This window comes from Equus quagga, unplaced genomic scaffold, assembly GCF_021613505.1.
Source record: "Equus quagga isolate Etosha38 unplaced genomic scaffold, UCLA_HA_Equagga_1.0 73442_RagTag, whole genome shotgun sequence".
Taxonomy (NCBI): Eukaryota; Metazoa; Chordata; class Mammalia; order Perissodactyla; family Equidae; genus Equus; species Equus quagga.
In genome coordinates this window covers 10,394,879-10,410,914 of record NW_025802777.1, presented here as the reverse complement: position 1 = coordinate 10,410,914, position 16,036 = coordinate 10,394,879, and the positions used below count along the sequence as shown (strand labels likewise).

The following is a 16,036-nucleotide window of genomic DNA, read 5'->3' as shown; positions in this document are numbered from 1 at the left end:
CCCTCAGCAACCAGCCCAGTAGCCCGGATAGGGAGGGGTCTGCAGTCTTGTTTGTTTTTTAAATTCGGTTTGTCTTAGTTCATTCAAGGTGCTAGAGCAGAAATACCACAGATTAGATGGCTGATAAACAACAGAAACTTATTTCTCACAGTTCTGGAGGCTGAGAAGTCCGAGACCAAGGTGCCAGCAGATTCGGTGTCTGGTCAGAGCTGGCTTCCTGGTTCACAGAAGACCTTCTGGCTGAGTCCTCACATGTCAGGAGGGGCAGGAAGTTCTCCGAAGCCTCTTGTATAAAGGCCCTAATCCCATTTGTGAGGGCTCCACCCTCATGACCTAATCACCTCCCAAAGGCCCCACCCCCAAATGCCATTGCATTGGGCATTAGGGTGTAACATGTGAGTTTTGGGAGGATACAAACATTTAGCCTACAGCAGAGCTGAAATTCACATGAAGTCAAATTAGCCGTGTTAAAGCACACTACTCAGTGGCCTTTAGTACATTCACATTCACAATACTGTGCAACCACCATCTCTATCGAGTTGCACAACATTGTCAGCCCCTGAAAATAAACCCCCTACCCATTAAGCGGTCACTCCCCACGCCTCCCTCCCTCCAGCCCCTGGCAACCACCGATCTGCTTTCTATATGGATTTGCCTATTCTGGAAAGTTCATCTAAATGGAATCACACAACATATAGTCTTCTGTGTCCTGCTTCTTTCACTTATCATGATGTCTTCAAGGTTCGTCCACATGGTAGCATGTACCAGTATTTCATTCCTTTCTATGGGTGAATGATATTCCATTGTATGAATATACCGCATTCTGTTCATTCATGCATCTGTTGGTGGACATCTGGGTTGTCTCCACTTTGGGCTATTGTGAATAGCGCTGCTGTAAACACTTGTGTATTTTAACAGCAGTGAAACTTCACACAAAGCAGCAACCACAGACAGAGTTGGTGAGAAAGTCCATAGTTTCCATTCAACAGAGGGAAGGGGGAATCAGGGAAGGTGAGTCAGAGCGACATCCCCTCTTTCACTGCCCGCTTCTGCCAGTTTCAAAATGACCTTCCCTTACTCTGACCCCCTAGAAGGTGGGAGTCGGGGACGGGTCAGGAGAGATGTCATACACACAGTCCGAGTTGGTTTGGGCAGAGGCTGAAATTCTCTGGACATCCAGGTACCTGAGTCCTCCATACTGTGGGGTACTGGGAGACGTCGATGGGGTTGGGGAGGACGCGTTTTAAAGCTGTCGTTAGAGATAAATCTTTTCTAGATCACAGCAGAGGAAGAAGTGAACATGTGGCTCCATCGTTTAACTTTTTCATGAGGAGTTTGTTTTCATTGAAGAGAATCCTTGTCCTTTCATTCCCTGAGCCCAGCAAGGAACCCTTTGGTCTTGTCCCAGCTCCCAGAGCAGCCTCTCCCCATTGTCTCCACTTCCAATTCCCAAGCTGTGTGTCTCCTTGGCTCCGCGAACACAAATACCGTCCGTCTGATGACCGTCTTCTTGGGGCTGAATAGAACGTGGCAGCTGAAGGGTTTTCCCTTATCTGAATCTCCCCTCCACCCCCCACTCAGGTGCACACCCCTCCCAGGACCCCCAAGGAGGCAGCTGGAGGGCAGCCCTACCAAGTCAGGGCTCAGTCTTTGGCCGGAGCAAAGGCAGTGAGTTGTTTATTTGCATTTTCTGAGCCCGAAAGAAGAATGCCACGTTCTTCTCATGGACAGAGCCTGAGGGCCCTGCTGAGAGTGTGTTTGGATGGGCATGAAGCCCAGGAGGAAAAGGACCGGACCAGATTTGCATGAAGAGTTGCCGATGGAGCATGGGGCTCGAGGAAACTCCCGGGTGGCAGTGCACCCAGGGAGCGCGGGGCACACATGGGCTGCTGTTACTCAGCTTTGTGCATCTCTGGGTGGCAGTCAGCCCACTGTTTCCGAGCTGTGGGGTCCCAGAAGTCCTGTGAAAAGAGGCCAGCTCTCCGTGGAAGTTTGCACATGTCGCTACCTCAGTAACTTGCTGCTAACTTTCAAGACGTGAGCCGCGTGCTGTAAAGTTCAGCCCTTCTGGATCCCCCAAGCTCGTGAGCCGGGCTGCTGGTGTTTTGGAGAAATGGAACACTTGCTGCCGCTTTGGGGAGAAACAAGGTACACCCAGGGCCCAAGCAAGCCCTGGGAAGGCCCAGGAGCAGTCCCAGCGTTGACCCCACAGATGGGCAGGCAGTGCACGATGCTGTGCCCATCCAGATCCCTGGACCAGGGCACGCGCCCACCCCAGCTGCAGTGAGGGGAGGCTGAGAACTGCCTACAGGTGGCCTCTTCTGCAGAGAGTTGCCGTCGCACCATTTTGTCTTAGTCCATTTGGGCTGCCGTAACAAAATGCCACAGGCTGGGTAGCCTATAGACAATAGGAATTTATTTCATACAGTTCTGGAGGCTGCAAGTCCAAGCTCAGGGGCCAGCGTGGTGGGTGAGGGCCCTTTCCTGGTTCATAGCCGGGACCTTCTCCCTGTGCCCTCACACGGTGGAAGGGACAAGGGAGCTTGCTGTGGTCTCTTTCATAACGGCCCGAATCCCATTCATGAATGTTCCGCCCTCATAACCAATTCACCCCCCAAAGGCCCCACCTCCTAATACCATCCCCTTTTGGGGTAGGGATTTCAACATATGAATTGGGGTTCGGGGCACCCAAACATTCAGACCATAGCAATTTTTTTACAACCATTTCTTCTGAGAGCACTCTTTCAATCAATCTCTCATGCAAGAATCTCCATCTTGGGAAACTGACCTATAACATCCAACATGAGGGGTCTGTGGACCTGGAGGTACGTGCTGGTCCCGGTCTTCCCACAGTGCTGGCACAGTGTCACTTGCAGCCTCAGTGGGAGCCAGACGGAAGGAGCGCTGCGGACCCTCCCCACAAGCAAATGGTGTCAGGGAAGCCAGCCATGCACACACCCGGCATCTGATGAGTCTTGGGCCAGGGTGCCCCTAAGCCTGCCGCAACCCTTCTCCAGGGGTCCCTGGCTACCACTTCTTGTTCCCAAGTTACCTGGGGCACCAAGGCCAGGTGCTGAGTCCTCCCTGGCAGGTGGGAGAGCTGCCTGAGTGCTCTCATCCACTTTCCCCAGGGCTGGTCCCACTCCTGGAAGCCCACATTGTCTAGTGGGGACTTCCTGGAAAGCACCCCACTCTCTGCCCCCACCTTAGACCTTGGAAGGCTGATAACAGCCAGACTGGACATGGATCTGCCCAGCCCTAGACTCGGGGTTTTCTTCCCACTGAGCTGCATCTACTCTGACTTGGTTCTAGGTTGGTCTCAGGATGACCCATCTGTGCCCCAGTTTCCTCCTCTGTAAGATGGGCATAATACTAATATCTCCCTCCTAGTGGTGTTGAGAGTGGCTGTGCTTCACACATAACAACCGTAAATGTCAGCTTTCATCATTCATTATTTCTTCCTCCTGAAGGGCAGCATCCAGCAGGCCCAAGGCTGCACCATTTATACTGTGCTTATGGCATCTAATGGAACTCAAGGGCAAAATCAGAATGAGCTGCTGAGAGAGGGCACAAGGCAGCCCCCCAGGCCTGCTAGGGAGAGGAGTTTGTAGAAGAGGAGTGACTTTGCAGAGCTCAGAGGAAAGTGTCAAGGCCTGACCTTCCTTGAATTCTTCAGCCAAGTGCATTGTGAAATCTCCCACACATGGATTTAAAAGGCCATGCCCAGTTTTGGCAAGGTAGTTATAAACCCGGAACTATGGTCATTTGGTTTTCAGAAGCCCATTGTAAGCCTGACCACCAGTGCAGAGCTGGCCAAACTCCATCCCAAGACTGATGGTAGCCTCGGAGACTAAATCCTAAATAAACACTCCAACAAGATGCCCTGTCGACTGGAAGCCATACCGAGCTATAGCTGAAAGTGAGGCAAGAAAGAGCCATGATAACCATTAACCACATAAGGAGAATTCAGGAAGCTGGCCAGTAATCCGAGATCACCCCATTCTTTTTAGGAATATCAAATCAACGGGCACCTCCTCTGTGGGGTGCAGCGCCAGGCTCCCCGGAGGATGAATGAGATGATATCCAGTCACAGATGTTGACGACCTGTGGCCACGTTGTCCAGTTCGGAGCCACTAGCCACTCGTGGTTATCTAAGTTTAAATTTAAATCAATAAAATTTAAAAGTCGGCTCCTCAGTTGCAATAGTCACATTCTAAGTGCTCAGTAGCCACATGGCCAGGGGCTACTGTCGTGGACAGTGAGGATCGTTCTGGGGACAATGCTGAGCTTGTGTATTAAATCAGACACAGAGACATGAGCCCAACTCGCTGTCATGAAATGGAGCAGGTATGTCCCTGGACCTCACCAACGAAGGGTGTAATCAGATGAGAATCCCAGATGTAGGAATGTGGGACCCCAGCACCACCTACTCCCGCCTCTGCTCACCTTCCTGGGGATGCCCCTGTGTGTCCCTAGTCATCCAGCCCCGAGGCCACTGTCTTCCTGGTGTGCCTTGGTGCTCAGGCCCACAGCCAAAATACAGCCTAACCTTTGTGGGCTCTGACCCACCGCAGAGCCGTGGCCTGAGGAGTCCTGTCACCTCCCCCGCCCTGGCCGCACACAGCCCATGGCTCCTTTTTGCTCCGCAGCACGCATCCAGGCTGATCATCCTGCAGCAGCTGCTGCCGCCAGCACTACTGCGGGCACCACTGCTGCTGTTAATTCCCCTTCCTTTGTCCCTTGAGAAGAGTGGCTACCTAGAAGAGCCGGGCCCCTTCCTCCTGACCCAGCAGGCTAACGGCATCCCCAGGATCGGTCCAGAGAAACCTCGGGCCAGGTCTCCCCACTTCCCAGGCAGCACTGGCTGGGCCCGCCATGAATACTCCTCTTCCTCTCCCTTCAGTACCTTCCATCTCTTCACTGAACCCAAGAGCAAGTTCAGCAGAGGCCCTTTTCTTGATCCTTCGGAGGTTTTAGCTTTACAAGACAGAGAGTAAGAGTGACAGTAAATGGTCAAACCAAGTGGCCCTGGGAACACAGAGAGATGCTCCCACCTAGTGGGCTGGGGGAGGTTTGTTGGAGAGAGCGCTCAACATGGTCCTTGGGGAAGGTGGGGAAAGGCAGCAGCAGCAACAGGCCAGGAGGTGGGAACAAGAATGGCAAGTCTGGGAATGAGGAACAGCCAGAGTGAGGGGGTGCCATGGGAAATAAGGCTAACAGGGTGCAGGACACCAGGTGATGAGCCTGTATTCCAGGCTCCGGGACTTGTCTCACATCCTGACTATAAGGATGGCATCACCCACTTTGGGCAGCATCTGTCCATCTCCCAGAAGCAAAAGGGACTCAGAGCAGGTAAGGGACTCACCTGTCCAGCCCACCCACAGCCCGTAACAGGCTGGGCCTGGCCTGAAACCTAGGTTGTCTGATTCTTGGAATAGTAATTGCTCCTGATTTTAAGGTTGCTGATCACTATCCAGTTAGTCTTACTATCTTGGAAATGACCAAATTACATCTTAAATCTGTTGGAGAAATTAAAATCAACGCTCTTAGGAAGCTATTCTGGTGACTGACTCACGAGGGTGCTTTAAGATGCAATTAACATTGCCAATGCAAAATGTTTATCGAGAGCCTGACACATTATTTCTAGCAGATCCCTTTTAGGAAAGATTCCCAATCTTTACTTGAAGATTGCTCACAGCCTAATTGCGTTTCTTTCCGATTGATCCAACAGAAAATCCAATTGGGAATTTATCTCAAGGTGAAATGCCGCCTTCCTGCTTTTAGGCGAACTGCCGGGGATATGTGAGCTCAGACTACAGGACTCGGCCAAACAAAGAGAGGAAGGCTGGTCACTTCCCATTGGGGGGACATAGTAATTCCATGTACTTTCTCTGTTCCAATGCATGACTCCTGGATTGAGTCCTTTCAAGAAAAGAAAAATAGACCTTGTCATTTCCTATTGTTTCAAAGACAGAATTCAGCCTGGGAAAGATGAAGGCAGGAGGAAGAGTGGTGTTGAGATGAGTAAACACCATTCTGACCCGGAAAACGCTCCATTCGTTTCCAAGGAAGGGAGGGAGCTGCGGGGAGAGGCATGTGTAAAATCATGACGTTACCTCCTTAAAAGAGAGAAAGGAAAACGTTTTGAACTCGCTAACAATGAACTAGCAGGAGGATGTGTTACTAATCTACGAAGAATTTGCAAAGGCAGTGAGTCGCCTCCCACTCCGAGCTGCCGAACTTCCTTCCGAAGAACTTGACCTCTGATTGTAAAGGCACCGGACCCTGGGACAGGAGGTGTGTGTGGTCAGCGGGAGGGGAATCACGCCAACAGCCAGGCTCGCCTCCGCCCAGCTTTCTGTTAACTCCATCTTTTCTGTGTCGCTCATTTCATGCACGTGGAAAACTTCTTTTCTTGTTGAAGATGACTTGGGAAGAACTCTGGCTGTTCTGGAAGATGCAATGTACTGTGTTTTTAAATGAAGTCGATCTGTATGTACCGACTGAAAAAGTCTTGAAGTCATATTATTAGATGAAAAGTGCAAATTGGAAAATAATGCATAGATTATGATACCGCTTATGTAAAAGACAAACTAAAACTGTATGTTTCTGTGTGCGTATAGAAATCTGCAGGTCTGCTCCTAACGTTTGCAGGGTCTGAGACCAGAAGTGGAGACTCTTACGTAGCACACAGCCAAATATCGAAATGTTATACATTGAGCCCCCCAAAACTACATAAAACATGTTCTCTCTCCTCCCTTGACAAATATACCTTTATAGTGACCTTGAAGACCAGGTTCAAAGCTAGAATTCTCAGACTCCTCAGGATGTCTTTCCAAGATGTGGCTGCACATATTGGGGAGGGGGTTGGGGGAGGGGCCTCAGTCTCTGGCCCCTGGCCCACCTTTCTCTTTCCACTCCACCTCTGTCCCTCCCTGTGAGGGGCCTCACATTCATACATATGGTGTGGACAACATGATCTGTGTGTCCCACCATCCCCCCAAACAGCCACCACTCCTTTGACATAGCCTGGGACCAAGGATGTCACATCAGCTTCAAGGGCAGTCTCTGGGAGATTGCCATGCTGGCCCTGGAACTGATGCTGTGTCCTGGATAGCTGAGCAATTACCTTCACTGTACAGGATCAAAATTTTTTTTTTTTTTTTTGCAGGGAAAGATTCACCCTGAGCTAACATCTGTGGTCAGTCTTCCTCTTTTTTTTTCTTCCCCGAAGCCCCAGTGCATGGTTGTATATCCTGGTTGTAAGTTCTTCTAGTTCTTCCATGTGAGCCGCTGCCACAGCATGGCAACTGACAGGTGGGTGGTTGTGGTTCCACAACCAGGAAATGAGCCCCGGCTGCTGAAGTGGTAGGCTCTGAACTTTAACCTCTAGGCCGTCAGGGCTGACTCTCAAAACAATTACTTTTTTTTGTTTGTTTTTTCTTGCCTAGGAAGATTCGCCCCCAAGCTAACGTCTGTTGCCAATCGTCCTCTTTCTGCTTGAGGAAGATTCACCCTGAGCTAACATCTGTGCCAATCTTCCTCTAGTTTGTATGTGGGTCACCACCACAGCATGGCCACCAATGAGTGGTGTAGGTCCATGCCCGGGAACTAAACCAGGGCTGCCAAAGCAGAGTGCACCCAGCTTAACCACTAGGCCATCAGGGCTGGCTCTCAAAACAATTTTGTAAATCTTTGTCATAAACCTATTGACTACACTTTCCCCAAAGAGGGAGGATAAGTGGAACCAGAAGCAAAATCCAACACAGAGCTCAATCCGGTGCTACAGTCAAAGCGCCTCAAAGACTGCCGGTGTAGAAGCATAGCCCCAAGTTCATTCTGCCTTCATCACTCATTAGCTATTGACTTTGGGTGATTTCTTAACCTCACTGGCCCTCAGTTTCCCCAACTGTAAAACGGACACAAAGATAGCACATACCTCTTAGGGTCACAGGGATGTATCAGTAATTTAGTAATGAGGAGCTGCTGAAATTCAACATGACACGGGGAAGAAAGTGGATTTTCAAAGACACACAAAGTAAAGGATGTGGTCAAAGACAAAAGGAATAGGAAATTAACAGGAACTTTTTAAACAAAGAGGTTTCTCACCAATAGAAAGATCACAGAGGGATCTCTGGGCTGAGACATTTTAAACGTCCTTCTTTCTTTAAGCGTTCCTGGAGACCCTATCCATGTCAGCCCCTCTATGGTTTCCTCTGGGAATCTCCCATTCAGCATGGCCACACAATTTCCTACCAGTCTTTGAGGCCCATCTCAGACACTGCTGCTCCATGAACCTTTCCAGATTCCTCCAACTAGGGTATGACACATGCTTCCTTCAAATTCTGACATTATTTTCTTTCTACCTCTCTTGGGTCATTAGCCAGGCACAAGCTAGCCTCTTGGACTTCAAAGAATAAGACATATTCCCTCCCCTCAGGGGGTTCACAATCAAGCAAGAGGTGGTAGACAGGTACAATATAGACTTTGAAAAACATGCGATGGAAAAGTAATAGCAATGTTGGTAACTTTTGTTGTGTGTCAGGTGCTGACTCTGTGCTCAGCGTGACACAATGTTATTCACCAGTGAAGCCATCTAGTCTTGGGCTTTTCTTTGTGGAATTTTTAAGTTACTAATTCAATCTTTTTACTTGTTATAAGTCTATCAGATTTTATATTTCTTTTTGAGTCAGTTTCAGTAGTTTGTGTCTTTCTAAGAGTTTATTTCATCTAAGTTATCTAGTTTGTTAGCAGTGTATTCCCTTATAATTCTTTCTTAGTTCTGTGAGATCTGTAGTGATGTCCCCTCTTTATTCTTGACTCCAGTAATTTGAGTCTCCTCTCTCTCTCTCTCTCTGGTTGATCTAGCTAAAAGTTTGTCAATTTTGCTGTTCTTTTCAAAGAACCAACTTTTGGTTTCGTTCACTTTCTCTATTGTCTTTCTATTCTCTATTTCATTTATTTCCACTTAAATTGTTATTATTTGCCTTTTCCTGATTGCTTTGGGCTTAGTTTGCTCTTCTTTTCCTAGATTCCTAAGGTGGTAGGTTAGGTTATTTATTTGAGATCTTTCTTTCTAAATACAGGCATCTATAATTATAAATGTCCCCCTAAGCACCACCCTAGCAGCATCTCCTAAGTTTGGTATGCTGGCTTTATTTTCATGCATCTCAACGTATTTTCTAATCTTCCTTGTTCTTTCTTCTTTGAACTATTGGCTATTTAAGAATTGTTTAATTTCCACTTATCTGTGGATTTCCCAAAATCCTTTCTGTTGTTAATTTCTAATTGAATTCCACTGTAGTCAGAGAGCATATTTTGTATGATTTCAATCCTTGTACATCTATTGAGACTTGTTTTATATCATACAAATGGTCTATTATGGAGAATGTTCCATGTGCACTTGGGAAAAGTGTGTGTTATGTTGTTCTTGGGTATAGTATTCTATAGATGTCTAAGTCTAGTTGATTTAGAGTGTTTTTCAAGTCTCCTACCACCATGTTGGGTTTACCTAGTTATTCTATCCATAATTGAAAGACAAGTATTGAAGTCTGAAACTATTATTAGCAAATTTTGAATATTATTGTCTATTTCTCCCTTCAATTCTGTCACATTTCACTTCACGTATTTTGAGGCTCTATTGTTAGCTTCATATATGTTTATAATTGTTATATCTTCCTGCTCAATTGAACTTTTTATCACTATAAAATTTCCTTCTTTGTTCCTACTGACAGTTTTTGTTTTTAAGTCTATTTTGTCTGATATTAGCAATAGCCCCTGGAGCCCTGCTACAGCTGCAGCTTGCATAGTATATCTTTTTCTATCTTTTACTTTCAACCTATTTGTATCTTTGAATATAAAGCGTGTCTCCTGTAGAGAGCATATAGTTAGATCATGGTTCGTTTTTTTATGTGGTCTGTCAGTCTCTGACTTTTGAGTAAATTGTTTCATCCATTTCCCCCATTTCCATTTAATCTCATTATTGATATTGTTGGATTTACATCTGCCAATTTGCTATTTTCTAGACTACTCATGACTACTTTATTTTTCTATTCCTCCTTTACCACATCATTTTGTCTTAAGTGAATATTTTCTAGTGTGCAATTTCCATTTCTTTAATGAATTTAACTATACATTTGAGGGTTTTTATTTGTTTGTTTTTTTAAGTGGTTTCCCTGCAGGTTACATCTTAACTTATCAGGATCCACTTCAGATTTATGATCATTTAATTTCAGTAAGTTACGGAAACTTTATACCTGTATAACTCCATTTCCTACTCCCTTTTCTTGCTATTATTGTTAAACATATTATGTCCATACATGTTACAAACCCAACTATATATTGTTATAATCACTACTTTATATACTACATTTAAAGACAACTCTTTTAAAGAAGGTAACAGAAGAAAAGAAAGCACGAATATATTTATTGGTTTCTCTGTATTAACCTTCTTAATTACCATTTTTTATTTCTTCCTATGGATCCAAGTTACCATCTGATGTCATTTTCTTACTACAATATAGCTTCATTCCCACCCTCTCCTTCATGTTTCTATTGTCAAAATATCACATTTATGCATGTTAAAAGCCCAGCAATACAATTTTGTAAATATTGGTTTATGCAATTGCTTTTAAAGTTAGCTAAGAGAAAAAAGAAAAAGACATGCAAATATACTGTCTTTTCTATCTTTTGTCATTACCTGTATAGTTACTTTGCTTTGGCACTTTGTTGTGTTGGTGGTAGTGGTGGTGTATGTGTGTGTGTGTGTGTTTAAACTATTTGGTGTCGCTTCTTTCAGCCCCAGTTAACCTTCTTCAATATTTTCTTGTAAGACATGTCTGCTAACAGTGAATTATCTCAGTTTTTGTCTGTGTGGGAGTGTCTTCATCCCACCCTTAGTTTCAAAAGATCCCTTCCACATCCTCCTCTGAAGCTCCTGAAGTGGTGTACCTAGTGCGTGAGCACAGCATTTGGGAGCCCCAGGGATGCGTGTGTTCCCAGGACGCCTCTTCTTAGCTGCCTCTTTCCCTGATACTGTTAGATTTCTGGCTGGTCTGCCCTCTCACTTGTTGCTACTAGTATGGAGTTACCAGCCCATGATTGCTTAATGCTCGATCACCATTGTTTCAGCAATGCCCTAAAGCATGAACTTCTCTAGGCTCTCTTCCAAACACAGTCATGCATCACTTAACAACAGAGATACATTCTGAGAAATGCATCGTTAGGCGATTTCATCATTGTGAGAACATCAGAGCGCACTGAAGGGGAACAAAATCTGCCACCCCAAAATGGGTCTCTTTAACATGAAGACTATTTTAGGCTGATTACTTTTAAGAAAGAAAAAACTCAAAAGTTTTTCTTGTTACCTCCCCCTTAACTGCCCCAAAGAATTCCGATTTAACAAAACCCTGTCTCAGGAAGCGAGTTACACCTTAGCATAACATGAGCTAGCTGTTAGGGAAGAACATAGAAAAGCCTGTTGGATGGGCTCCCCTCTGTGTTCTTCTGTTTCTGTGTGACCTAACAAACACTTGTTTTCCAAATATTTTCTCCTTTTCGCTTACCTGTGAACTACTTTCCTTCCCTTTGAAGTCCCTGACTCTCCCCACCCCCAACATCTTTTGTCTTTAGCTGAGGATGGTATTTAAGGTGAGGGCTTCAGCCATTTTGACGAGTTACTCAGTTTTTCTGGGTTTCACCAATGTATACATGTTATTAAACTTCTGTTTGGTTTTCTCCTGTTAATCTGTGTCATGTCACTTTAATTTTTAGACCAGCTGGAAGAACCTAGAAGAGTAGAGGAAAATTTCTTCCTCCCCTTCAGTACTTACACAAACCTAGATGGTATAGCCTACCACACACCCACGCTATATGGTACGAATCTTATGGGACCACTGTTGCATATGCAGTCCATCACTGACATTGTTACATGGTGCATGACTATAAAGTCAGCATCTTTAGGCACAGCTGTGGAGCTCTCATCCTTAAGATCTGCCTCTTCCTGTGGGAAGACCCTTTCTGCCACAGTGGCCCACTTGTCCAGGACACCTGTTCTATGAGAAGATGCTAAAGGAGGGCTGGTGGCTCTTGGGTTTCTCAGCTTTCCCTCTTGGTGTGGAACTTCCGTCCTACAAGCAAGCCAGAGTGGGAGCAACTGAGGCGCAGTATTCCTGACCTGCCATGCCCATGGCAGAGCCCACATCTTAAAAATGGGAGCCCCTATCCCCTCAGGCTTGTCTGCCCAAAATAGCACATCTGCAACACAGGGCTGGTGGATAAGGGATGCTGGCAGCCTGCCTGTCCTGGGGCGAAACAGTAGCCTTAAACTAGGGCCTGAGGGGAGAGGGGACCACTGTCTTCCTGGCCTCAGCTGCCCCAATAGAGCTGTCCTATGGAGCTGGATGGCCCAAGAGCCACAGATTCTCTCTGTCCTTACCAACATTGACTAGTTTTCTTAAAAAGTGTTTTTCCATTGACTGTATGCCTTTAGGGTAATTTCCAGAGACTTTAAATTATCCTAAAGTTTTTTTTTTCAAATAATTTTTACCAGTTATATGGTTGCTTCACTAGGAAGAGCATTCACGGAGCTCTTCACGAAGCCCCTGAAGACAGGATCTATGCTGTAATCGGTTCTGGAACTCCAACAGTGTCTGGCATTGAGCCACATATACAGCGAACTTGATACATATTTGTGGATTGAAATGTTTCCCAGTTGGTTCTTCACTCACAGTTACGCCCACAGAGCAGGGGCAGACCCACACACAAGTCTTCTACCCATCATTTCGCTTCTTTTGCCCAACATTTGGGCATCAAGGGGCTGAATCCTCGGAAGATACCAACCCCCCTGGGAGGAACTCGAGACTCAATGGCTCTTCACCTGCTCCCTCTGGGTCAAAGTCAAGACTCAGTGGAATTCAGTGTCCCATGCAGTGCCGTCAACTTAATGATTGCTACCAAAAGGAAAGAAAGAAAAAAACCATGAAAATGTTCCTAACCTTTCTTGCAAAGAAATTTAGAAGTCACGAGGTCCATCGAATTTTTTCTCAGCCAATTACATACAACATGTAGGAGTATTTATGAGTATGAACTTTCTCCTTCTCTCTCTCTTCCTCTGCTCACCCTACAGCACTAAATCCTGGAAGCGTATGTCTATAGCAGTTACCTTCTCTGTTTCTCATATAGCAGGTCCTGAGGAGCCCAGCAAGGAGAGAGACAGAAAAGGCCAAGAATACCGATGGCTTACTGCGGAAGGGCCATTGTCCATGGGTGACCTGGAGCTATTTTCAGACTGTCTAATGGAAATCATACAGGGACCCACCATCTGGCTGTAAGGGCTAATGAAAATATTAAGTTACTTTGCTTTGGGCTGGAATGATCTCAACTCTGTTATCTCATACTGGAAAGAAGGATGATCAGGAAGTTACAGATGTCTTTAGTTAATAAAAATGTGAAAATAAATAGATTATTCCTAACATCGTTTAACAACGAAGTCTTTCAAAATATGGGATCTGTGAGGGGAAAACCCTGAAAGAGGTTCTTGGTGGTGAAGCAGCCGTGCGCCCCTGACTGGTCTGGACAAATGGTACCCCTGCAGCCCACCTCTACATCTCCTCCATGACATCCTTTGCCCTCTAGGCTCTGGGATCGGAGCTCACATCCATGTTGACTCAAACTGACAAAAGATTAGTCATGACCAACTTTGGATCAGGAAGCACTGGATCGTCCCCAGATTCTGTGACAACCTCCCAGCTCCACAAAAGGCACCGACTCCCCTTCTCTCCCAGACCCAGAGCAGGCCTAGCATCCTATTCTCTCTTCTTTTGGCTGAGGCTGTGTCCATCCATCCCTCTGTCAATTCATTCATCGTTCATTCATTCTCCTGAGCTCCACTCTATGCTGGGCATTGCGCTGGGCGCTGGAAATGGGGGACAAAATGTGGTACCTGCCTTCAGGGGCTTCACGTTCTGGTGGGGGCAACAGACATTAAACACATAGATGCAATAAAAACTACATCTACCAACTGTAAGGACTGAAGAGAAGGCACAGGGCGCAGTAAGAGAGAGAATTAGAGAGAGGCTCTCACTGACACTGTTGGCCCCGGGAATGCATCCTGGGGCAGTGGTTGACGCTGGTCTCTGTTCCTAGCCCACCTGTCCACTGGGCATTGATAATGGGCCCCCGGGGCCCAACATGGAGACAGTGGAGGAAGTCATCGCTCTCTGTCCTGAACCTCAAATCTTCCACAGGAGGGCAGGCACCGGCTCTCTAGGTCAGAGTCAGAGTCGTGGGGTCCTGGTCTCAGAAGCTGGGTTTCCTCGTGAAGGAGCCAGGGGTCGTGTCGCAGAGTCTTCAGTCCCTCTGAAGGTGCCCCTGGGGGACACCACACCCTCCTACATGCCCAGCACAGACAGCATTAGTTAACCACTCCAGACCAAGGGCAGTAAGACCATTGGTGTGGAGGGGAGGCAGGACGGGGGCTAGCACTGCAGCAGGATGAGAGAGGGGGCTTCGCCTGCACCTGAGGGAAGGTTGGCCTGGGGAGGGAAGGTCGGATGGAGTCTCTGCCAGCAGCTGAGCGGGCGGAGCGGCCTGGGCTCCTTTCACGTTGGGGCCTCAGGATGTCATCCTGGGAGCTGTTCCCCCGCCTCGCTGCACCTGGCTCTTCTGTTTCACGCCATGTCAACCTCAGGAAGGGCTGGGAGTCGGTCTTCTGTCCCTGGCGCATGCTCAGCTCTGGAGAGTTCAAGGGCAGCAGTGCTTCTGGCCCCAGCCCTGAGTCAGGTTCCCGTGCAGACTCAAGTCAGGTGTGGCTGAGACCTCGAACCCTGCGCCCTCTTTCCAAGGGAGAGCTGGCCCAGGGTCCAGGGAGGCTCCAAGCATCCAGCGCCTGCCCTGGGCCCCTCTCTGCTCATCTTGGGGCTCCCTCCCTGTAAGCTGCCCCAGCAGAGACACACCCTAAAAGCAAGGGCCCTGGCCCTCTGGTCCCCCGCAGGCTGGGAAGGTCACAGCAGAGCCCAGAGGGGAGACTGTAGACTGTCACGTGCCAGGCTGGCCAGCCCTGGGCAGTGGAGGGGCGGCCAGCCCGGGGACAGAGACAGGCAGGGGTCCTGGTGGCCCCCAAACACTCCTGCTCACAGCCTCTCAGAAGCAGCTCCTTGGTTTGGCCACCCCCAGCCTCTGCACCCCAGCTTCTCACCCTGTGGGCAGATGCCTGAGGTTACCTGCTCTGGGTCAGCCTGCCCATGCCACCTCTAGAGAGTGGAAGAGAGGAAGAGGAAGGAGGTAAAGCGCAAGATTCAGGACAGGCTTGCAGATGGGTCTGGTATTTCTGGAGGCGTGAAGCTGAGCCATCTTCATCGGCTTGGCTTCCTGCCCCCTGACTCTCAGGCCAAGGACCCCGAGCACCAGGGGCCAGGCGTGGCCATCAGCCAAGGCATTGGCAGCCCCTGCCCAGGGCTCTCCGACACCAGTTCAAGATGTCCAAAAGGACAGATTCCAAAAGCCCACTCAAGAGGCGCTGAGTCCGAATCTCGGAGCACGGGGCCCAGGGATCTGCATTCCCAGCACAAGCTCCCCTGGGGTTCAATGGGAGAGACTGGCCTGGGCCCTGCCTGGGCTTCCTGGGCCCCATCATCTTCCTGCTCCTCTCTCACAGCCCAGCTCCCACATGTGGGCCGTTTGTTGCCCTGTACGGAATTCCTTCCCTCTGCCCCAACCATCTTCTCTCCACTCTCCTCCAGCCGTCTCCACCTTGTCCTGCACCCTGAGCATCGTCACCCCTGTCCCCTGCCCTTCGACTTCCCACTGGGCTCAGCCGGTAGGGAGCCCCGGCAGCAGCTGAGAGGGAGATCAGGAATTTATTCTCCCAGCATCTTTCTTGCCAGGTCACCCTGGCTGGCCGTGTCCCCCATCCAAAACCCTCTGCCCCTCCACAACAGCCCGTGTCAGAGCCTCACTTTCCCTCTGGGCTCCATCAGTCACGCTCATCCGTCAGGCCTGGTACCAGCTGCTCGTTGTTAAAGGCCAGCCACCACAC

The 16,036-nt window shown here is 48.2% G+C and overlaps 1 protein-coding gene across 3 annotated transcripts in view; it reads left to right on the top strand.

Annotated features, from left to right (window-relative positions):
• LOC124234329 (protein eva-1 homolog C-like) overlaps positions 1-16,036 on the top strand; it is a 115,994-nt gene that overhangs the window by 83,961 nt on the left and 15,997 nt on the right. For 2 of the 3 annotated variants that reach the window (XM_046651652.1, XM_046651651.1), the window contains exon 8: positions 13,183-13,327. The exons of the other annotated variant lie outside the window; for it this stretch is intronic. In XM_046651652.1, the coding sequence (XP_046507608.1) occupies positions 13,183-13,327 (145 nt within the window). The remainder of the gene's footprint in view (positions 1-13,182; positions 13,328-16,036) is intronic. 3 annotated transcript variants of the gene reach the window in all.